Source organism: Mauremys reevesii, linkage group 7 (assembly GCF_016161935.1).
Source record: "Mauremys reevesii isolate NIE-2019 linkage group 7, ASM1616193v1, whole genome shotgun sequence".
Lineage (NCBI taxonomy): Eukaryota > Metazoa > Chordata > Testudines > Geoemydidae > Mauremys > Mauremys reevesii.
In genome coordinates, this window is record NC_052629.1 from 88806468 (window position 1) to 88830491 (window position 24024).

Here is a 24024-nt window from a genome sequence, read left to right on the forward strand (position 1 = left end):
AGACAAAGGTAAGTGCAGGTCCTCTATTTAGTGGGGAAAGAGAGTTAATAGCTGATTTACATCAAGAAGGCAGGGGGTGTTTAATGACTATTTTGGCTTAGTCTCTGCTAAAAGGGTTAACAGTGACCAGATACTCAACACAATTTTAACAAGGGTGAGGAAAGCAAGTAAAAATAGAGTAAGAACAGGTTAAAGAATATTTAGGTAAGTTATATGTATGCAGGGCCTCATGAAGTTCATCTTAGGGTACTTCAGAAACTAGCTGAAGCAATCTCGGAACTGTTAACAATTATCTTCAAGAACTCATGAAGAATGAGTGACGTCCCAGAGGAGTGGAGAAGAGCAAACATAGTACCTATCTTTATATGTGTGGCCACCTAGGAGTTCATGGTTGTCACTACACTGTATTCTGTGAGCAGTTGGAATCTCAAAGCAGCAGTAGGGGCAAAACTTAGATCCTCCTGCTCAAAAAGTACAGGCCTCTATCAACTGAGATAAAGGAAAATCTCTGCTAGTTGTTAGAATTATAGAATTGGTGGTGCACAGTTCAGGAGTTCTGATTCTTTCCAGCAGAGAACTATAATACAGATACACACTAGAAGAATGCAGAAAGAAATGTATTTTTGAAGTACACAATAATATATAGTTCCGCCAAGATGCTAGGATTATAAACTTCTAATCATTAGAGATAGCCAGTCTGGAGTAACTCACTTCATAGTTAAATTACCTCCTCCTCCCCTGCAAAAACAAAACACCCCACACTGCAGCTTTAACATTACTTTTAGCCTTTCACTGGTACATACCTGTAATTAAGTGCTCTCTAATAGAATGCAAATAGTAAGCAATGTCATTATCCAACCCTTTAATTGTGATGGTAACACAAATTGAATTCTATAACTGTTAGCCGTCTGCCTATAGTACAGTATGTGCAGTCAAATTTACAATGTCCCATTCGCTTTATGACAAAAACCCATGAGCCTTTTATATTAAATCAAAGAGCTCTCTGGCGAAGTGCTTCCTATTATCTGTGTGATGTATTGTTGTAGAAGTAGTGCAGCTGGCCATCCACCGCTCTCTCTCAAAGAGAAAAATCTATAGGCAAAGATGAAAGAGATATTACAAAAAATGTTATAAAGCCACAAGAATTTTTTTAAGAAAAACCTTGAAAGCCATAAATATATTTAATTGTGAATCTTTCTCATCCCTGTCACAGCTGAAAAGGACAAAGACACAGTCTTTAAAAATGAAGAGGAAACTCAACTGACTAAAATTAGAACCAAAAGAACTTGAACTTCTTTCTTTTCTAAGAAGTTGAAAATTCTCCTGGTGAAATGTGAAGCCCTATGGATTTATTTTTAAAAAAGATAATGGTTAAAATACCCCAGTGTTTTTGGCATCCATATATAATACTTAACTTTATATTTTATTTAAATAACATCTGTCTACTTATGTCTTGCATGTCATGTAAGTCCTGTCACTGAAGACATTTAACAGTAGACTAGACAATTAAGAATGCGCTAGACAACCATCTTGCCCTTGTACAGGGCTGGACGTTAGCCTAATACAGTAGGATAGCCTTATTTTGACTATGATTTAAAAGTGTGAGTAGGCCTTGTTTTAGAAGGTGTTAGTGAAATCAAACTAGCTACCATGATCTGACAGTACACTTTTAAATCCTAGTCTACTCATAACAGGCAGGGAGAGGTAGAGCCAATGTGGGAACATGTGCTGCACCATCTTAAACTGTAGTTCAAGAGCCACACTGCCTATGCGCAGCAGGATTCTCCAGGGGGCACTGTTCTTCCTTGAGTCACAACGCCTTCTGGAGCTGTCAATTGTATTGTGCACATCTGCCCTGTCGCCAGTGGGAGTCTGTCTCTTTGAAACCACAGGGGCTACTCCAGTGCATGCAGTTAAGCATATTCCTTGTGTTTTTGCAGGTTTAGAGCCAAAAAAAACCCCTATACAACCCAAAGATAGGGTCTGTTTATAAACTTTGAATGCACCTCTGGATTTGGATTGTGAACATCCTCAGACCTGATTTTGTTTGAGTTTGAATAGGTCCTTTAATGGTAAAAAAATTTTTTTTAATTACATATATCTAAAAATTGTTACATTGCCATTGTACAATGCAGTTGTTACATTGCCAATTTTAAAAAAGTTTTATGACTATAATTTATGCACAATATCTAGCTCCTCTTCCCCAGGTTTTCTTCCCCTTAAAATACTTAACAAAATGTAACTACACCATAACATCAGGGGTATTCTGAAACAAAAGTATGATACAATTTGAGATGAAAGGTTTTTGCAAAGAGAAATGGAATTAAGGCAATACTTAGATGATCTGAGAGTTTGGTTTAGGCATCTCTCTCTCCTGTATCCTGTTTTTAGTCCTTATTTTGTTTGATGTAGAGACTTAGACCAACATTGCTCTTGCTGAGAAGAAATGTTTTCTGTACTGCACTTTGTTTCAATGTTGAGTATGGAGCATTATATACATCAGACTTATTAGTCTCTAAATTCACTCCTCACTTTCATCTTGAATTCTAATTATATTTAATTACTTAAAACATGATGCAGATTCTCCATTTTCTTTAGATATTTGATCTTTTGACTGTTTGCTAACCACCATAGTGAAATACAATAAACAGATCCTGTCTTATTGAGAAGGTTTTATTTAAACAAATTTGTTTAAATAAATGGTTTTTAATATGGGGCACCATGTTTTCTGTATATTCTGAAGTAGCAGGTAGCATGGCAAGAGTTATGTGCTTGATAGGTAGAATTTGTTTGTGATTTCAAATTCAGGGACTTCCTGAGTTTTGTGATTGGAATAGGAATAAATCAGGCCCAGATTAACCAATTAGCCCTCAGTGCACTTGTACAGGCCCCCCCAACCACTGGGGGAAAAAACAAAACCAAAATTGAGTGGTGCTGCGACCCCTCCTTGCTCCAGGTTGCAATGCCATACGCTCATATTTGGCCTGGCCACCCCTCTTGTCCTGGGGGCAACTTGGTGGGCTATGGGAGTGAGTGGGGAGAGATTCGCAGTCTGCGGGGTTGGAAGCCAGTGGGGAATGTTGGGAGAGTGGGGTTGGGAGGCTGTGGTCAGTGGATCTAAGATGTTGGGGGCTGTCAGGGTAAATTTTGGATGGTGGCAGATTGTTGGGATATATGTGGAGTGTGAGGGATATTCAGGGGTATGTCTGTGGAATGGGGTGGGAGGGGCACTTGAGGGTGTGGATGTTGCGGGGGAGAGAGGGACATTCTGGGATCTATGTGGGGTGGACAATGTATGGGGCAGGGGTGCTTTAAGGAAGGTGGGAAGTCCCCAATATTCTTAGTGTGTGAGGCTCCAACGTTCTTTAATCTGAGACTGAGATAAATAATAAACTGTCAGGAATCCTATCCGTAAGCCTCTCTATTTTGGTATTCTGCATAACATTTCCTTTCCCTTGGTTATAACTTTATATTATGTGCTATTCACCTCATTCAACAAGGTGCATGAGATAATATCTTTTACTGGACCAACTTCTGTTGGTGAGAGAGACAAGCTTTCGAGCTCACACACAGTTCTTCATGTCTGTGTAGCTCGAAAGCTAGTCTCTCTCACCAACAGAAGTTGGTCCAATAAAAGATATTACCTCAAACACCTTATCTGTCTAATATCCTGGGACTGACACAGCTACCGCAACGCTGCATACATCCAACTAGTTAGCATTTATTCATCTTTTGCTGAAAGCTACTCAATGTTAAGGCATTTTCCATGGGTCTTACAAAGTTAAACATGTGTTTATGAAAAACAAGAGCTAAATAAACACCATTAAATTAATCAAATCCTCTGTGCCAGTTGTAAATCCAACACAAAGCTTTCATCAGCCTTATTCCCCTTCTATGGTTTTCAGTATGCCCCGAGCGCTAAACTGCTTTAACAGAGAAGGTATTTGATCAAACTACATTATGGTATAGAGTTTTGTTGTTCTTCACTTTCTTTCTTTTTTTTTTTTTATACCGGCAAAGTGTGCTATTCATACTGTTGTGCTAATTTGTTTGTCTGAGCCTGACATTAACAATTAAATACATCACAGGCATCTACATGCTAAAAGCTTTGGAGGCTTGAAACAATAGTGGGTCTCCTGACTGCCAAAATCATCTTGCTCCCTAGAAACTTGCTTAGCTGTAATGTCAAGTGATTTTGTTTTTTAAACTGTTATAATACAGCCAGCAGATATTTCTGAGCTGTGTATATTTAATATGGAATTCCTCTTCATTATCTGTCCTAAACTCCTGAACAGTGTTGCTTTGCACTGTTAGTTACTGCAATCCACACAAGAGGTGACTGCATTTCTGTGGGGGGTAAACTTGCATACAATGCACATAACACATATTCTGTTAAATAATTGGGATCTTTCTTGACTAAAGATATTGAAAGGATGGTCTTGTGATCAAGACACAGGACAAGGAGCTAGGAAATTAAAATTTTATTTGCTCTCCTACTGACTTGCTGTGTAATCTTGGGAAATCACTTAGCACCTCTCTCTGTTTCCCCTTCTTGAAAAATGACCTATTAACATCACAAAGGTTCTGGGAGGCTTAATTGATAATTGTGAAGTACTTCAAGATTTTGTGATGGAAGGTGCTACAGCAATGTAACATTTCCTATATATGTTATCACAAAATACACTTAAGATATGTCAAGTATAAGATATCTAAAGCCCTTAGCCTAATGTATGTTATCCGTATATATGCTATGGAATGATTAGCTGTTATATATGTACTTCATTAGAATACAGAAAGAACCACAGTCTGGCTGAATTTAAAGGAACATAACATACATATATGTGATTGATCTTGAGTTTTTGAAATGTACAAATTAAGATGCAGAATGACAATTTGGAGGTCATAGCAGCAGAATTTGGGTTTTGTCCTTAAGCATTGTTGTTTTCTTTTACAGTTTGCCCAGCTGGTGTCCATCTCCAAAACTCTGGGTGTGGAGAAGTTCCCTCTAATTGAACAAACATTCTACCCAAATCACAAGGAAATGGTAGGTGCAAATAGTAACATTAAAAGCCAATTACTGTATGGATAGAACTGGAGCTATAATCACCCATGATTCATTCATTCACTGTCTATTTTTTTAAATGTCCTTTTGGAAATTTCCAGTGGCATAATACTGGGTAACCTCTTGAAAGCATCTTTGTGGTAATTGAAAGATTACTGCCTTCAGCTTTGAGATAGACAAACTGGTTCTAACAAACAAAAGAATATAAATGCTAAAGTGCAGGGAATACTTCATGGAAGTGTTGCCAGTCTAGTCCTGTGTGATCCATCCCAGAATACTTATCTTATTGGTTGTGAGTAAGGCTGTGTGAAATGTTTGCATGGAACCGCAAACCTATTTAAAATCAGGGTTGTTTCAGTAACTCTTACCTTCATTCCCCTGAGCTGATGCTGTTCACAATTCCCAGATTTTCTGCTCACTCAACAAATGCTCACACCTCACCCAGTTCCCCCACATACTTCATACCTTTTGATTCAATTCTTCAATGGTTCCACAAATCCAGGGTCTTTCAGAAGCCCAATGTGGCTGCTTCCCCAAGCGTCGTCTTTGAGGAATCGCCAAGTAAGGGCTACTACTTCTCTTAATCCAGGAATTTCTGGGGGTTGAAGGTTCCTAGCCAGCCATACACGCCACATGGCACCAGGTGCAGATAACAATCCTGATCCTAATGCCAGCTTCCTATCTGTTAAACAAGCTGCTGAGGCCCCATAACCCCAACTCAGTAGTCTCAATAGCTAAGCAACCACATTAAGGAGGACAAATGTCATAATCCCTAGTGCATGGTTGCTAGGTAACACTGGGAGTTCCCTAGATGACTCACCAGGAATTTTGGGGTAGCTCTGCAGGCAGCTCAGTTCACAGTCAGCTGGCAGCAGGAGCAGGTGAGTTTTACTCCCTTCCTTTTATGGGGGAGGGGAGCAGATGCTTTCTGCTTCCATATGAAGACCCACATATGTGTTGGGATTCCCTCTGAGACCTCTTTCCATTCAGCTTCCCAAGAACTCAGTTTGGCTCCCGCCTTTGTCACTCAGGTGTCTTTGTTTGGCATACAGCATTGCTGCACTGAGTTGATCAGAGTCAGACGCAGCAGGGATTGATGCAGGGTACACCACAGATTCAAAGTTACACACAAAACTTCTCCCTTTATGTACATTACATGTCTCATTGCATTTACTATACATTGCATCACACATTTTTGGATTGGCCTGGATACTTTTCAGGAACCAATCCCTGTGCAAAATCCACTGCCCCCACACTGTCTTTGCTTCGAGGACTTCTTTATTTCATCTCTACATTCCTAATTTCTTTTGTCCCTTGTTATCTAGTTCACAGTAAATAGTTCCCTGCATATTCTCCTTCTTGTCTTAGTTGGCTCAGACAGTCTGTCTTCTTAGCCTGCTGACCTGTTTACTTGTCTTATTTAGCACAGACATTCTGTTTTCAACCTGATGATTTATTCCCTCCCTAATTCTCTGTTCCACAAAATCAGACCTCCCTCCATGTGTTAATTGGCCAGGCCTCAGCTACAATATGGAGCGGGTGAGGTGGAGGCTTTACACTGCAACTCATTTAATAAGACACTGAAGGAGTCAGGACTATCCATCTGACGTCCTCCAAAGACCGGTGGAGGTTCAAAGGTGACACCTGTTCCCTGGAGTTCTGTGGGTGGGCTGTGGGAAAACCTTGGTCCTTTCTGAAGATATCAAAAGGTAAACACAGAGGGAGGACCGAAGTGCTGAGAGTAAATAAAGGTGATTGTTTTCTGGAGATTCAGGTTTATGTAGAATATTCAACCTGCTAGCAAACCTGCAAGAGATGGTCCTCCACCCACATTTAGACCCTACAGGATCTGCGTGACTGGTACGGGCTTAGTGTCTTATCTTACAGCCTTCTTTTAATTTTTCTTTTATTATTGTTTCTAAATGTAGATTCTTCTATAGCTATATTTGTCTAGAGGAGAGGCATTCAGCCCTGCAGAGCTGGAGAGCCATTTGCCCTGGATCGAAATAGCAATGAGGCACAAAGCAGTCTCAGCACAAAGCCCCAACTTTACCTTTCAATATCTGTGTAATGTTGCATCATCGTGACTCAAACGTACCATGTACTGCTGCAATGCCATGATTTGAACATTAGCAATCAGCAGTCAGTGATAGATCATTGAACCATGATTGCTGTGTAGCTCCATTTGACACTACATTACTCTGGATAAAATCCTGCCTGACCCTATTAAAATCAATGGCAAAACTCCCTCTGACCTCAGTTGGCTACAATTTCATCCACAGTCCCCCATCTCCTTCTCTTCCGATTATTCTACTCTGTCTTCTCAGCTTTTGTGAGGGAGGCAAAATCCTTGTTCCTTTTTATGGCTGCCTGGTGCAGAATCCTGGCTGTTATGGATTATTAGGTTAGCACTCCCATCATTTCTCCTATCCCATGTGCAACTTCAAGTGAGAGGAGCTTCAATAATAGCCACATATTTGATGTGAAAGGTGAACAGGAGCTCTCCAGGAAGAAAGTTACTGATCAAGAGCAGTGAATCTCATGCAGTCCAAACCCCCAAGGATCTTTGGAGAAGAGGGAGGACTTTCCCTGACACAAGCGTAGATACATTTGGTAGCAAGGTCCAAAACTTTTGTAATTTCTCCAATTTTTGAAAAGTGAAAGATGAGAAATGAACAAGTGTCCTTTGTTTTGGTGATGAATTCATTATAGACAGAGACTAAGAATCACACCTTTTCAGATCATAGTATACCTTTTCACATGCTAGATACTGTACATTGTGTTAGCATACTGAAGGTGGCCAAGAATAAAGATGGTCAGTATTGACCTTCATGAGACTCATTTGTGCTCTTTTAATTATTTTGCTAGCCTATAAAAAGCCTATTTTTGCTTGTACATCAGCTAATTCGAAATTACAAAAATAGAGAATAAAATATCCCATTGCTCAGTCACAAGGATTTGTTGAGGTTCCAGTTACTCTGCTTGTACCTCGCATATAATGCCCTGCAGAAAGACCACCATCTCCCCAAGCTCCACTGCTGGCTGCTATCTTAAAGCATAGATTGAATTCAGCTCCTGAAGTTGAAATGAAAATTTGGAAAGCTATGAATGTGTGTTTATTTGTGAGTGCATAAAATATTGTTTGACAGATGATGGGATTGTTAACATATTGCAAGATGCATTTGAGAGTTGTTTCTTGTCCTCTTACCTATTTGGATCCTACACAGTAATAGTTAGTGATTGAGCAAGGAGGTATTATTTTGCCTTTTGTTGAACTTCTGATTGCAAAAGGCTTGACTGAGTTTGTGGAGTGTTGACAATTTCCTGTATTATGAATATTATTTTGAAGACAACTCTTCTTTGTCTCTGTATTGGATTGTCATGTATATTTCAAATGTGCTACAGTGACTTCGGAAAGTTAGATGTAGATTTGTTTGTTTGTTTTTCCCTCTGAAAGAAGTTTTGGAAACTCTGTGGCTCAGAAAAAATATACTAGATAGCTTTTATTGGAATTTCTGTGGAGAGATGTAAGATGATCCAGTGGGGGATGTTTTCTCAGTAGATGAGGTGAAGCCGTATCGGGGTAATGAATGTTTATTTATATGTTATTAATATCCAGCTTGGTTTGAGATTGCTTTTACCTATACAGATAATTTCTGATTTTTAAAGAAGGTATTTTTCTTCTTTTTCTGTACATCCTGGTCCCGTTTCTCCCCCAGGCGTAAACTAGAACTTGTTTTCTCCAATTTAAAACTGTGTATCTTGGGATAAGAGGGTATTCCAAAGCTCTGAGAGTAGGAGATTTTGAACTCAGCAGGCTTGATGTACTGTTATGCTTCTATTTCTTTTGCTTCTTTCATACTCTAGTGATCATTTGTGCCTGGCTCTCTTGTACTGTTTTTCCAAAGGCAATAAAAGGTAAGTAAACAAAGATAGCATTCTCTGATGCAAGCTTGGGAGCTGCTTTAATGGAAAGCTTTTTGGAACAGGGACATTTCACTAAAAAAAAGTGATTGAAACCTTACAAAATGGTGCTTTCTGAACTCATCATAGCTTGGGTCACGTGTTTGCAGCTTTCCTTTCAGGAATTAGTTTTCTTTTTTCACTACATTTCTGCCTCCTTACATTCTCCCATGAAAAAAGTGTCCTGTTCAGGCTTATTTGTAGGACACATTGATAACATTTAATCAGAATGATTTTAAGAACAGGAAGACAGTATTTAGTTATTCATAACTAAATGATTTCAGTAATAACCTTTGATTTTTTTTCATTTTTTTCACTTGCACAGCCTCCGTTCTCTTAGGTTTTTCCAACTGTGAATATGAGTCAGATAAGTTACATTCAAATCAAGACCAAATGATATAGTAAGCTGTATTTCATACTTGACCTTCAATGTAATACAAACACTCACATACTGAAGTTATAGGAACTGGAAAGCGGACATTCTCTTTTAAAAATAGATTGTTGCTGTAATACATGAATGCTAATACAGTGAAAATCTTAATATGAAAATACACGTTGAAAGCTTTACTGTAGATGATTTTTTCCCCCTACCGTCCTTGTCAATATTGTAAAATAAGTACTCATTTGGAAGTATCCTTTTAAAGCTCAACTTCCCGTGTTATTAGAAAGACAGATTCTCTGTTCTCCACAATGGAAAATCTAGTCAGATTTAAGTTCAAACAGAAATCAGACTCAACAGACACTAGTTTTGAAACACCTTATATTGGATAGTTTATGGCAAATCAATTGTAAAATGTTTGATAGACTGAATGTAGAAAACTGATATTTCATATAGTAAAATTCATACTTAAGAGTTTTGCTTGAAATATAAATCATATATAAATATTGAAGAAAAAACTTACAGTTTAGGATGAAAGAAGGCAATGTGTGTTATGTTCATTGAGTTTAAGGCCTGCTTACTTTATAATTTTAAAATATAAACAGAAGTACAATAAACAAGTTACAAAGCAGAAAATATCCATTTACTACATAGTGCTGTTCAAAATACACCATTACAATAAAATGAATTTGAAAACAAATACCCCACTGTACATGTACTATAGACTAAATTAGCCAGGTGTTTGATAGAAAATGTGTATGATCATAAAGCTATTGCAGCTTCATCTAGGAATTGTTTTGGTATGACAGAAGGCAATGGGTTCTAGTTAACTACATATACCTATAGAGTATATTCAAATATATGCACTGCACTAGCAGTAAATCACACTACCAAAAATTTTATCTGCAGTTCATTTTTGTTTTTGGAAAACGCGTAGCTTTCACAGCATATAATTTGTATAAATAATCATAATACAAAAATCTATGGATAAAATTAGTTTTTGCAAACTGCATTTTTAGAGCAGAATACTGGCAGGGTTTTATGTTTATCAGAAGAAATTAATGGTATTTTAATACATTACCTTAAATTAAAACAGCATAGTTGGTCTAAAATAAAATACAGGGTGAAATATTGATTATTAAGTAGTATTGGTGACCTACTCTTCCAAGAAGTAAAGCTTTCTGTCCCCAGAGGCTTTATTGACTACTGTGTTGTGTTCTATTGACTACTAATTCTTTTCTTGAATTATTACAGCCCATTAATATTTAATACATTTTATATAGATTAAGGACAAAATGTTCTCTGTACTGCAATAACTACACAATACTACTTTCTATTTTATTGTAAAGCAACAAGTATAAGCAAATTCAAATGCAAGGCAGAAGCTCTGATCTTATCCCACCTTTTGCTCCTAAGAAAGTGCAGTGTCAATGGTACTGGCATGTAGGATTATTCATTTTTTTTAATGTAAATCTCAGGTGCCGTGTGTGGTGCTAAATTAAGTTTTTCAGCCTTAGTGCTAAATAGTCTTCCTTTTATGTGACTAAATAAGATGTTAGAGGTTTCTAACCTAGGTATTTTTGTTTGTTGGGGTTGGATTGTTTTAGTTATTTTATGGTTTCATTTTTTTCACAGTCATCCCAAAAAGAGATGATTATGATTTTCATGCAAGTACCAATATATGAGAACCAACAAGACAGATACCCCCCAACTTGATGTGTTGCATAAATATGTAAATCCTTAGCCAGAAAATATTTAAATATATTATTTGTTATGCTATTACAGAAGCATCTTCAAACTTGTTATTGTCTATTGTGTAAACATTGATTTACTCAATTGTAAAAATATATTGATGCCATAGGGGCATCAACAGAGACAATAAACTAAAGAGTGTCATGACAACACATAGTTATACAAGTATGCATTGTTTGCCCAATGTAATAGACATTTGTGCACCTTCCATTGAGTTGAATGGAACTACTGGTGAGCATAAACTTAAGCATCTGCATAAGTTTTTGTACGATTGCAGTCTTAGAGCTGCATGGCAAACTAAGTATAGATAAAAACAATGAGGCGTCCTTGTGGCACCTTAGAGCAATGGTCCCCAACCTTTTTCATCTGGCAGATGCCAGATGACGAGCCATGGAGGACCGTGGCAGCGGACAAGCATCTGCCGAAATTCCGCCGACAAGCGTCAATAGGCATCACCACCAAAATGCTGCCAACAAGCAGCAGCATCCAGAGGCGTCGCCGCCGAAATGCCGCCAGTCGGCATTTTGGCGGTGACGCCTCTGGATGACACAGTTTGTCGGCGGCATTTTGGCGGATGCTCGTCCACTGGCCAGTATGCGGGTGCACTTAGACACCCCGGCGGGCACCATGGCGCCTGTGGGCACCGCGTTGGGGACCCCTGCCATAGAGACTAGCAAATTTATTTGGGCATAAGCTTATTTCCAAATAAATTAGCTAGTCTCTAAGGTGCCACAAGGACTCCCCGTTGTTTTTGCTGATACAGACTAACACGCCTACCACTCTGAAATAAGTATAGACACTATTCAGAAAGTAGGATTCTTAACCCCATAAACTATAACAATTCCAAAGACCATTTACTCCATTACTGTATCATGATGTATCATTCAGTAAGTTCCAAAGCTACTGAATCCATTCATATCAAATAGATGGCTCTATTCAAACCTGAACTATTTTTGAGGTTCAAAGTAATTAAATCTAACTATTGTTCTCAGTTTTCATATGGCAGCTCCCTTTGCATTAATACTAGCCACATCTGGAATCTACGTGGCGAAATTCAAAAACACAATGAGGAGCAGAATATTTTTGAGGTGGTTCTAACCTGGCAACATTCAGGAGATATTGGAAATGTCAGAACAGAGTCTATCTCATGAAGATTCCTACTCAGTTTCTCAAACCCAGAGGTTCAGATAGATGTGGATAATTATTCTCAGCTTTGGTGCCAAACTTTTGAAGTTTACCATCCCTTATTAATTTGCCTCTTTAAACTTAGAAACAAACTCGAATTAAGTTGAATCGAACTACTCTTGTAGTGTAGACATACCCTTAGAGTACGCATGCTCAGTATTGGGTTTTCAAATGTTAAAATCTTGCCTTTTTTCCCCCCAACCTCCAAAAAGATAACACCTTTCTGGTACTTTTTGCAAGCTGTGAAATTCATTGTCACAAAGTGCAAATGACTACCCCAAAAATGGTAAATTTTGTATTGAAATCTGAAGAATTAAAAATCGTCAAATAAATTTTGAGGGATTTCTTAAAGTCAATCTCAGGCTAGAAATGGGGCTTATAACAGTAGTGAAATATGATAGTAATATGGTCACATTTGTACAGAGGCTTTACTGGGTGCCATTACTACACTGACAATGCTTTTACTTTTCCTGTAAATCTAACTAGTCTACGGATGCATATTGTCATAATTTTTCTGTTGGTGTAATACCTAACCATTAGAACTTTTCTCTTTACAGTATGTGCCAATCCATTGGATCAATGAATTGGATAGGCGTTTGTGATTATCAAAGATATATATTTAACCTAATTACTAAAAAATGTTACAATACACGTGTAAGAAATAGGACATTTAAGTAACATACAAAAAAGAAAAGAACATAGAAGTTTTTAATCACAAAAATGTTTTAACTTGTTTAAACAAATATGAAGAAAACATGAATCTTTGAATCTTTTTTACAGCACATTGTTATAATACTTTACATATACACTGTACAATAATTATTTTTTTATCAGAAGGCTTCCATACAGAAAAAAAAATAGTTGTATAAAACATTCTTCACATATCGGAAAGACTGTTTTGGACTGAAACACAGGGTTTTCTTAATCTGCTAGGTAACTGGAGTAGGGGGCAAAAATCTGATCATTCTTTTGTTCTTCTACATTCATACTGGTAGAAAGGAAAGTTGTTGTGCCTCTGAGAACACAGAGGACCATTCTCAACTAAAGCCCCTGTATACAAAGCAGAACTTTATAAGCTACCTCCAAGAGATTTGTTCTTCTTCATGCCTGGGTGCCAATTCCACAAACTCTGTACTTTACTTGTACAGCACAATTTGTTTTTGTTTCTAAGCAACAGATACATAAGATGTTGGCGGTTCAAAGCTGTGAGCGTGCAAGGTTTGATGGAATTAGCCTCCCAGGCTTTTTAGGAAGTGATCATGTTAAGGTTCACTGATGTCAGTAAACACTTTCTCTGGCGGGGGGCCACCTCGGTACCAGCTGCAAGTGCCATCGCTTCGCTTGATACAGGCATAATGCTTGGCCTGGTGCCCATACAGCTTCCTTTCTATCAGCCAGTCTGTCCAGAGACACTCATTTGGTGTAGTGATTGAGCAGGGCACCATGTAGCAGGTAGTAATCTAAATGTGAAATGTGAAGTTAGTTCAGTGTACTCATCAAAATTTCCATTAGAATGACATTTCTCATTTGCTTCACACTTTTTCAGTGTATGAAAGTTTACTCACAACGTCTGTACTGATCTTGAAATACATAGTTATGGGGAAATGAAATAATTTATCAAATGTATTGTACATAAGACACTGGTTTTGCAGTTCCAACCAAGAGAAAAATTCTATTTCCTCTAAGAATTGAGCCTTGAACATATTACACAGTCACTGTTATTGCTGATTTCTATACTTACTTTGCAGCCACAGCCCATTTGGTACCTCTGGTTAAGACTCTTCTTTTGAGACAAGGATAGATCATCCCATGGTTCAATGTAATTGCATAAATGGATGAGAACTTTACCATCATTTAATATTTGGCCTATATGGGGGGAAATAACAAAAACAAAGTATGTGAAGCAGCGTGTACTGTAAACCCTAGTCTACATGGTGAGAAAACTCTAAAGTTTGAAACTAGTAGCTCCAAATAAGTCGGATTTCACGTGTTTTCAGTAACTGTTGTTTAAATTGCAAGTACAACAGCTCAGCTTAACTATTGTGCTGTTACATGCAGATTGAAAAATGTTAATATAATTTCTCAAAAGATGCTGATGGTCTGCCAACAAGGGACATGAAAACAGTACTATGTGAAACTAGAATTCAAAATCATTTTACAAACATCTGGCAGTAATTAAGGATCCTATCCTGCAAACACATTTGTCATGTGAGTAATCCAGTTAACCCAGTGGGACCACTCACGTGTGGAATTGTTTGCAGGATTAGGGTTTAATTTAGTAATAGGACAAAATAATGGACTGAGTCCTGCTAGAGAAAGGCCAGGCTTTGTAACAGAAATTGCTATTTACATAATGATACTGACCTCCTTTGTTAAAGCACTACGAGATCTACTCAGGGGTGAAAGTAGAAATAGGGACTTACTGGTACGGGGCTGGGTTGGGGCCGGCTCTGGCCCCAGGAAAGGTCAGATCCTTGGGCGGAAGGGGCAGGGATGTGGGGGTCCGAGCCAGCCCCGGCCCGCCCTGTACCAGTAAGTGCCCTCCCCCGCTGGGGTAGCAGTGGCAGCCGGGGGCTCCGGCAGCAGTTTAAAGGGCCAAGGGATCATCCACCACTACTGCCCGCTGCTACCCCAGGGCTCCGGCAGCAGGGCTCCAGCAGCTATTTAAAGGGCCCAGGGTTCCCCTGCCTCTACCGCACCGGCCCTTTAAATAGCCCCCGCCGCCTGGGGTAGTGGTGGCAGCTCTCCGGTGGCTAGTTAAAGGGCCCAGGGCAGTAGAGGCAGCGGGAGCCCCGGCCCTTTAAATAATCTCCGGAGCCCCCGCTGCTGCTACCCCAGGGCTCCAGTAGTGGGGCTCTGGCAGCAATTTAAAGGGCCTGGGGCTCCAGCCACTGCTGGGAGCCCCAGGCCCTTTAAATTGCCACCTGGGGAAGCGGGCCTTGCCGGTACGCTGTACCGGAGCGTACCAGCTTACTTTCACCTCTGAATCTACTGCTGAAAGATGAAAGGTACTATATATAGAGAGAGCCTTGCACGGATACAAAATTTGTATCCGCATCCAATCCACAATACGCAAAAATGGTCCATGGATATTCACATCTACAGATATAGGTTATACAAATACAAAGTGAATATCAGATCTGCAGAGCTCTAAATATATAAAACCAAAGTAGTAGTATCGGTATGTTACTCTGTAGATTTTTATGTTAGTATCACTTTGTTGTCCATAAATTACTAATTACAGTATTAATTCTATATTTGGTACAAAGTCAACTAGATAAATCATTAAACAGTGTGGGGGTTATAAGGATTTTATATGTTAAGATTTGTTTGCCTTTTACCTGTGAGGAGATACTGCTTCTTGTTGTTAGCTTCTAGTTTCACTCCACAGAGAGATGAATCAAAAGGAGTATAGACATACTGAACATCGTTCAGTTTTTCAAACCCCTTAAACATCTGAAATTTTTCCAAAAAAATAAAAATGCGTTATTGCACCAAGAAATTTATTTGGAAACAAAAATATGACTTGAGTAAGCCAAAACTTTAGGGTAGATGAACAATATTTGAACAAAATTTTGAACCTCAACAGCTCCCATGGGCAGTGACGGAAATAATGGCTTGATGTTTCTCTATGAAATAGGGATGAGCTCAAGCTGTGAAGTCTGAATCTATATCAGAACTTCAAAACCTTCCCTACCATTAAAGGTTTTCAGATCAGAGGTTTGGCCCAATCTGTAATTTAAAACGAAATTTATTCCATTGTTGAGGTAAAAGGCAAGGGAATTATGTCTGCATTTTATAGAATTACATATTTTAAAAGGTGCACTCTTCAGGAGGGGTTTCATAGACCCTCAAACCATTCCAATTTTGAAAATGTAAAAGACTCTTTATTGGCATCTTACATTTAAGGAGCAATGGAAGAATTCAGCCACACTGCAGATACCAAGCCATTTAAAAAAGCACATTACAGTTTTGACTCTCCAGAGATGCAAGTTGATCTCATTGTATTCATTTGGACAAATGTTTTCTTTGTTACAATAATGGGGTGTCCTGTAAGGAACATCATGCAATTAGCTTGAGAATCCCAGATTCTAATTTCTGTCCTTAGTGCAAGCTGTTAAAAACTGCAGAGGAGACTGTTGATACCCTTCCAGTAAAACATTAGTGAGCATGCTCCTCTAGATAGATTTTCACACAAGATAGATCCACTGGTGGTGCAGTGAAAGAACCTGTGCGGAATAAAGTATACTTTTGCACAACTCAGTGGATGCTGCCTGGACATATTCAGGGCCAGAACTTGGCCTGCTGTGATTTTGGTCTAAGAATAATTGGAGTTTTGCCTTCATAAGGAGTATGGGAACAGGCCCTTAGAGTTTACAGGCTGCAGCACTCAACTGAAACTGGAAGTTTTAGTAAAAAGCCCGTGCAATAAATATGCAGCATGCTATCCAAATAGCACTTCCATACTCAGCTCTGAAATACATTTTTAACATAACACTTGCAAAACAAGTCTAATTGTACCCAATCAGTAGAGGTGCTAATCAATTTCAAAATGCCTGTCATCACCTACAATATGATATAACTTAAACTCCATCACAAAGAAGGCCCCTTTTGTTTACATCATACTGTGTGTTGACAGTTGCAAGGTTCACAGCTTCCAAATACAATTGGCATTACTGGAAAAAAAATTAGTCATACTCAAATTCTTCTCAGGGGATTTAAATACTGCATGGGACTTGCAAATATATTGTAAATGTGTTGGTTTCTAAAGCCTCTTGATTAAAGAATGAGAAAAAAGTCAAGAATTGATTGTTGCCATTGGATCTCTGATGTAAAACAATCTGAAATACTTTGTACAAGAAATAAACACCCAGGATAAAAAAAGTGTTCTATCCCTAATGCAAAGAGCCACCTATGCAAACAAAATAAGGATGTCCAAAATTATTAAATCACAACTTTGGTGTTTGTTTATATTTATGTTAAACAAAATTAATTCAAATTAGCTAAGCCTGCAAATCTTGTGCTGATACACACGATCCTCTCTATAAAGTGGCCATAAGAAGCAGCAGAACCGTGTGCGTGTTGCAGAGACACTGCTTCTAATGATAACATTGAGCCTGAATTTCAGAATTTTGAGTCCTTACAGCTCATGTTGAAGTCAATGGCAGCTGTAAGGGCTCAGCACCTCTGAAAATTAGGCCACTGATTCTAAAAGTAATACAACCATTGTATTGCTTGGGGTGTATTCTCTTAGGGTACATCTACACAGCAAAAACAAAAAGATCCCTGAGGCAATGAGTCGCAGAGCCCGGGTCACTTGAAGGGCTAAAAATATCACTATAGACGTTTTGGCTCTGGATGAGCCTGGGCTCCAAGACCCTCCCACCTTGCCGAATTTCAGAGCCATGACTACAGTCCAAGCTTGAATTTTGACTCTGCAGCATGAGCCTGAGTCAGTTGACCTAGGGTATGTCTACACTACGAAAGTAGGTCAAATTCATAGAAGTCAGTTTTTCAGAAATCGTTTTTAAACAGTCGATTGTGTGTGTCCCCACACAAAATGCTCTAAGTGCATTAAGTTGGTGGACTGTGTCCACAGTACCGAGGCTAGTGTCGACTTCCGGAGCATTGCACTGTGGGTAACTATCCCACAGTTCCTGCAGTCTCCACTGCCCATTGGAATTCTGGGTTGAGATCCTGATGGGGCAAAAACAGTGTCGCAGGTGGTTCTGGGTACATGTCGTCAGGCCTCCCTCTCCCTCCCCCTCCCCCCTATGTGAAAGCAACGGCAGACAATCATTTTGCGCTTTTTTTCCTGGGTTACCTTGCCAACATACCACGGCAAGCATGGAGCCCACACAGCTGACCGTCACCGTATGTCTCCTGGGTGCTGGCAGACATGGGACTGCATTGCTACACAGCAGCAGCTCATTGCCTTTTGGCAGCAGACGGTGCATTACAATTGGTAGCCAGCGTCGTCGTATTCCTGGGTGCTCTTTTAGCCGACCACGGTGAGGTTGGTCAGGGGCGCCTGGGCAGACATGGGAGTGACTCAGCCAGGTCATTCCTATCTTCTGCTGAGCACCCAGGAGATGATGATGGCTAGCACTTGTACTGCACCATCCGCTGCCAGCCTAAGATGTAAAAGATAGATGGATCAAAACATGAAATTGACCCAATTTGTTTTGTGAAATCATCAGCCTGCTAAACCCAGGGTTTTGAGTTCAATCCTTGAGGGGGCCATTCTGTATGACAGTTGTTTGTGTTTCTCCTTGATGCAAAGCCACCCCTTTTGTTGATTTTAATTCCCTGTAAGCCATGTCGTCAGTCACCCCTCCCTCCGTCAGAGCAACAGCAGACAATTGTTTCGCGCAAAACCAAGCGAGGAGGCGACGGCAGCATGGTGACGAGAGGGACATGGTCATAGACTTCTCACAAAGTACTGGCTGGGCAGTGTGCCCTGGCAATGTGAACATCATGCTGATGAGCTCTGCATGAGCTCTGCAAACATGCTGGCCAAACAGGAAATGAAATTCAAAAGTTTGCGGGCCTTTTCCTGTCTACCTGGCCAGTGCAATCACAGTGGAGCACTCTGGAATAGCTCCTAGAGGCCAATACCGTTGAATTGTGTCCACACTATCCCAAAATTCGAACCGGCAAGGCCGATTTCAGCACTAATCCCCTCGTCGGAGGTGGAGTAAAGAAATTGATTTAAAGAGCCCTTTAAGTCGAAAAAAAGGGCTTCGTTGTGTGGACGGGTCCAGGGTAAAATCGAGGTAATGCTGCTAAATTTGACCTAAAGTCGTAGTGTAGACCAGGCCCTAGGCTCTGAGACTCACTGCCATGGGATATTTTTTTTTTATTTGCTGTATAGCCATACCCTTATGACAAGATATAGTGCTTCCCTTCAGTGCTGAGCTAGCTTGAGTCCTGTCCATGCAAAAATACCCTAACTCTAGTGCGGTGGTGCTTTGAATTCATGATAACGAGTCCGTGATGGGGTATAGCCTACAGCCTGAGTTACCACAACTCATCAGATACTAACAGTGACAGGTTGGATCACAGAAACCCCCTTGAGGCTGCCAACTGATGTGCCAAGACTACTTCTGCCCCTGCCTTCCCTGCCAGCTTGGGACTCAGGGCTGGCTCCAGAGTCAAGCGCGCGCGTGGGGCAGCATTTTAATGGGAGGGCGGCAGGTGGGTCCGGTGGACCTTCTGCAGTTATGCCTGCGGGAGGTCCAACGGAGCCGCAGGACAACCGGACCTCCCGCAGGCATAACTGCGGCGGGTGCGCTGGTCCCGCGGCTCGTGTGGACCTCCCGCAGGCATGCCTGCAGGTAGGCGCGGGACCAGCGGCACGTCTGCGGGAGGTCCCGCGAAGGCGCGGGACCGGCGCCCGGCAGCGCGAGCAGCGCAGTGCGCCGCCCTGCTTGGGGCGGCGGAATTCGTAGAGCCGCCCCTGTTGGGACTCCAGAACCCTGCCTGGTTGTGCCAGAAACACTTGCTGGCTACAAACACAGACTCAAGTCTGAATGATGTCCCACAAGCTGCAGGCTTAACTGAAAGCAGCTTAAGTGTTCCTGTCTCTAACTCCCAGTGGAGTCCAAACCCCAAATAAATCTGTTTTACCCTATCTAAAGCTTATACAGGGTAAACTCATAAAGAGAGAGAGATGCATAACTGTTTGTCCCCCCACCCCTGGTATTAATACATACTCTGGGTTAATTAATAAGTAAAAAGTTATTTTATTAGATACAAAAAGTAGGATTTAAGTGGTTCCAAGTAGTAACAGACAGAACAAAGTGAATTACCAAGCAAAATAAAATAAAACATGCAAGTCTAAACCTAATACAGTAAGAAAGCTGAATCCAGATAAAATCTCACCCTCAGAGATGTTTCAATAAGCTTTTATCACAGACTGGACACCTTCCTAGTCTGGGCACAATCCTTTCCCTTGGTACAGCTCTTGTTCCAGCTCAAGTGGTAGCTAGAGAATTTCTCAGGATTGCAGCCCCCTTTGTTCTGTTTCACCCCTTTATATAGCTTTGTACAAGGTGGGAATCCTTTGTCCCTCTCTGGGTTCCCACCCCTCCTTCTAAATAGAAAAACACCAGGTTCAAGATGGATTTCAGTACTAGGTGAAATGGTCACATGTCCTGTGAGACCCCAAGCCTTCATTCCTTCCAGCCTGATTTACAGGAAGGCCTGCAAGCAAACAGAGCCATCCACAGTCAATTGTTCTGGGTGATGGGAGCCATCAAGATTCCAAACCACCATTAATGGCCTATACTTTGCATAATTACAATAGACCCTCAGAGTTATATTTCATATTTCTAGTTTCAGATACAAGAATGATACATACATACAAATAGGATGATCACACTCAGTAGATTATAAACTCTGTAATGAAACCTTTCAAGAGACCTTTTGCATGAAGCATATTCCGGTTACATTATATTCACCACTTATTAGCATATTTTCATAAAATCATATAGAGTGCAACGTCACACTAACATAATCAAGCTAATCTGCTAATCCAATAATGTTTGCAACTCCAGTGTGATTTCATCGTGTGGCAGCTCTCATTTGAGTTAATCTAACTCAAGCACAGATAATTTAACTTAACTCTGCAGTGAAGACATTGCCATAGAGACTGATATGGAGGTCTAGCCAATGATTTTTTTTTAAATGATTTGGATTATGTTAAAGAAGTGGTTCAGATCTATCCCAATAAATAACTTCCACTATAAGTGGCGCACTGGGGATTTTTAAAACATATGAAAATGGCCTGGTGCCATGCCACACTATGCTGTGAACCACTTAGATCTCTGGTTTCAATTGGATCACTTTTTTAGATAGGAGACATCCAAGGAAGTTCTAAGGACTACAGACAGTGGTACTGGTGATTCAATGGGTGGAACTCTTCTCTCTGTAGGCATGGAACAGCCTGATATTAGAGAACACTGTGTTCCGGCAGATGTTGTCTCACTGAAATATATAACTAAGGCCTGGCCACTTGTAGTCATTTAAAGATCTCATGGTACTTTTCTTAAGGGTATGAGTGCTAACCTCCATGCTAACCTGATTAAATTCTGTTGTGGTAATTACAATCTGTCTGCTATATTCTCCAGGCATTTTCAATTGTATGAGCCATTATTCTTCCTTTCCTGAACCGTTGTGCAGGGTTGCTGTTCTTTGTTTAAACACGTGCTATATTTTTCACTAAATGTGGCTGCATTTCTCTAGCAGTATATCTCCCAGTTTTTCATTTGTGCCCTAAATTCAGCCCTGAAATGGAACTGCATTCATGTGTACTAAAAATGAATTTTCTCTGTATATCAGTTTAGGTTTGTAAAGTGCTGTGGTTTCTTGTGGGATGGTATTGTTTATATGGGCCTCATTCTACTACTCTTATACTTGGCAATGTCCAGATACACAAGCAGTCCCTTTAAAGGTAGTGGAGTCATAGAGTCATAGACTTTAAGATCAGAAGGGACCAATATGATCATCTAGTCTGACCTCCTGCACAACGCAGGCCACAGAATCTCACCCACCCACTCCCGCAACAAACCCCTAGCCTACGTCTGAGCCACTGAAGTCATCAAATCATGATTTAAAGACTTCAAGGTGCAGAGAATCCTCCAGCAAGTGACCCATGCCCCAGGCGGTAGAGGAAGGCGAAAAACCTCCAGGGCCTCTGCCAATCTGCCCTGGAGGAAAATTCCTTCCCGACTCCAATATGGCGATCAGCTAAACCCTGAGCATGTGGTTTACCCTGAGCATTATGTACTTTGCTATGCAAGAATGGGTGGCAAAATCAAGACTGTTATTATTTATATTATAAAAGCAAATATTATCTACTAATACATCACTTGTTAAGCTTTAGTGTTCGTGCAATGCTCTAAATATTTTTCCCAGTTAAAGAAAAGAATAGCAACTGGAAAAATTACTATCTTACTTAAATTTAAACACCTACCACTAAATATAAAATAAGAGTACAAAGCGTCAGTACTTCTTTGTACTTTGTAATGTAAACTGCTTGTGAGACTAGTATTAAAACTGTGTTGCTGCTGGGAACAAAAAATTTTTAATTGTGTTAATATTTAACGCCCTAAATTGTGAACATTTTGACACTTGTTTCTTTAAATCTTGTAGACTTAGTCTTCTCTGCAATGGGAGGGAGCAATGCTTTTAACATAAAAATTAACACAACAAAAAATGATGACTCACCTTCTCGTAACTTGTTCTTTGAGATGTGTTGCTCATATCCATTCCAATTATGTGTGTGCGTGTTGCATGCACAGTCGTCGGAAAGTTTTCCCTTAGCAGCTCCCGTTGGGTCGGCTGTGGACCCCCTGGAGTGGCGCCTTAATGGTGCTGAATATATGCCCCTGCCAACCTGGCCCCTCTTCGGTTCCTTCTTGCCAGCTACTCTGACAGAGGGGTAGGAGGATGGGTATTGGAATGGATATGAGCAACACATCTCGAAGAACAACAGTTACAAGAAGGTGAGTAACCATTTTTTCTTCTTCGAGTGCTTGCTCATGTTGATTCCAATTAGGTGACTCCCAAGCTTTACCTAAGCGGTGGGGTCAGAGTTATGGAATCGCTGATTGGACCACCGTTCTGCTGAAAACTGCATAATCTCTGGCGTGCTGGATGATGGCGTAATGAGAGGTAAAGGTATGTACCGAGGACCAAGTTGCTGCCCTGCAGATTTCTTAGGTCAGGACCTGGGCCAGGAATGCCGCTGATGAGGCCTGTGCCCTTGTGGAGTGTGCTGTACGTGCTGGGGCTGGTATCTTAGCCAGCATGTGGAACATATAGATACAGGAGGTGATCCAGGAAAATATTCTTTGAGATGAGACCAGGAGTCCTTTCATCTGGTCTGCTACTGCTACAAATAACCGGTTCGACTTCCTGAACGGCTTAGTGCACTCTATGTGGAAGGCCAGCGCCCGCCTAACATCCAGAGAGTGCATCCTCTTCTCACGGCTAGTGGCATGAGGCTTGGGATAAAAAACAGAAGAAATATGTTTTGGCTGGTATGGAAAGATGACACCACCTTCAGAAGAAAAGCCGGGTAAGGCCTAAGTTGCACCTTATCCTTGTGGAAAACTGTATAAGGTGGCAAGTATCAGAGGGGTAGCCGTGTTAGTCTGGATCTGTAAAAGCAACAAAGAGTCCTGTGGCACCTTATAGACTAACAGACGTATTGGAGCATGAGCTTTCGTGGGTGAATACGCACTTCGTCGGATGCATGTAGTGGAAATTTCCAGGGGCAGGTATATATATATGCAAGCAAGAATCAGGCTAGAGATAACGAAGTTAGTTCAATCAGGGAGGATGAGGCCCTCTTCTAGCAGTTGAGATGTGAAAACCAAGGGAGGAGAAGGTGGGTCAGAGGTGAGAGCCTTAAACTCAGAAACCCTCCTTGCTGATGTAATGGCGACCAGGAAGGCTACCTTCCATGACAGGTAGAGGAGGGAGCAAGTCGTCAGCAGTTCAAATGGGGGCCCCATTAGCCGGGAGAGGACCAGATTAAGGTCCCACACAGGAACAGGCTGTCTAATCTTGGGGTGTAGCCATTCCAGCCCCTTGAGGAAACATCCTACCATGGGGTTGGCGAATACGGTGCATCCGGATGCTCCCAGGTGGAAGGCCAAGATAGCAGTGAGGTGTA

General features: G+C 40.6%; 2 protein-coding genes and 1 long non-coding RNA gene across 4 annotated transcripts in view; 1 reads left to right on the forward strand and 2 right to left on the reverse strand.

Moving 5' to 3' along the window:
• The window catches only part of SYN2 (synapsin II), a 443697-nt gene that overhangs the window by 254634 nt on the left and 165039 nt on the right, over positions 1–24024 (forward strand). For both annotated transcript variants that reach the window (XM_039482092.1, XM_039482093.1), the window contains exon 5: positions 4955–5044. In XM_039482092.1, coding sequence (XP_039338026.1) covers positions 4955–5044 — 90 coding nt within the window. The remainder of the gene's footprint in view (positions 1–4954; positions 5045–24024) is intronic.
• Positions 848–5800, reverse strand: LOC120369151. Its single transcript, XR_005582955.1, has 2 exons — positions 5528–5800; positions 848–1092 (listed from the first exon to the last, which is right to left on the reverse strand). It is a non-coding gene; the product is annotated as an uncharacterized LOC120369151 (long non-coding RNA).
• Positions 11741–24024, reverse strand: part of TIMP4 (TIMP metallopeptidase inhibitor 4) — a 52103-nt gene continuing 39819 nt past the window's right edge. The window contains exons 3-5 of the mRNA XM_039482103.1: positions 15683–15797; positions 14083–14207; positions 11741–13801 (exon numbers count right to left, since the gene is read on the reverse strand). Of these exons, the coding sequence (XP_039338037.1) occupies positions 13604–13801; positions 14083–14207; positions 15683–15797 (438 nt within the window). The 3' untranslated portion in view covers positions 11741–13603. The remainder of the gene's footprint in view (positions 13802–14082; positions 14208–15682; positions 15798–24024) is intronic.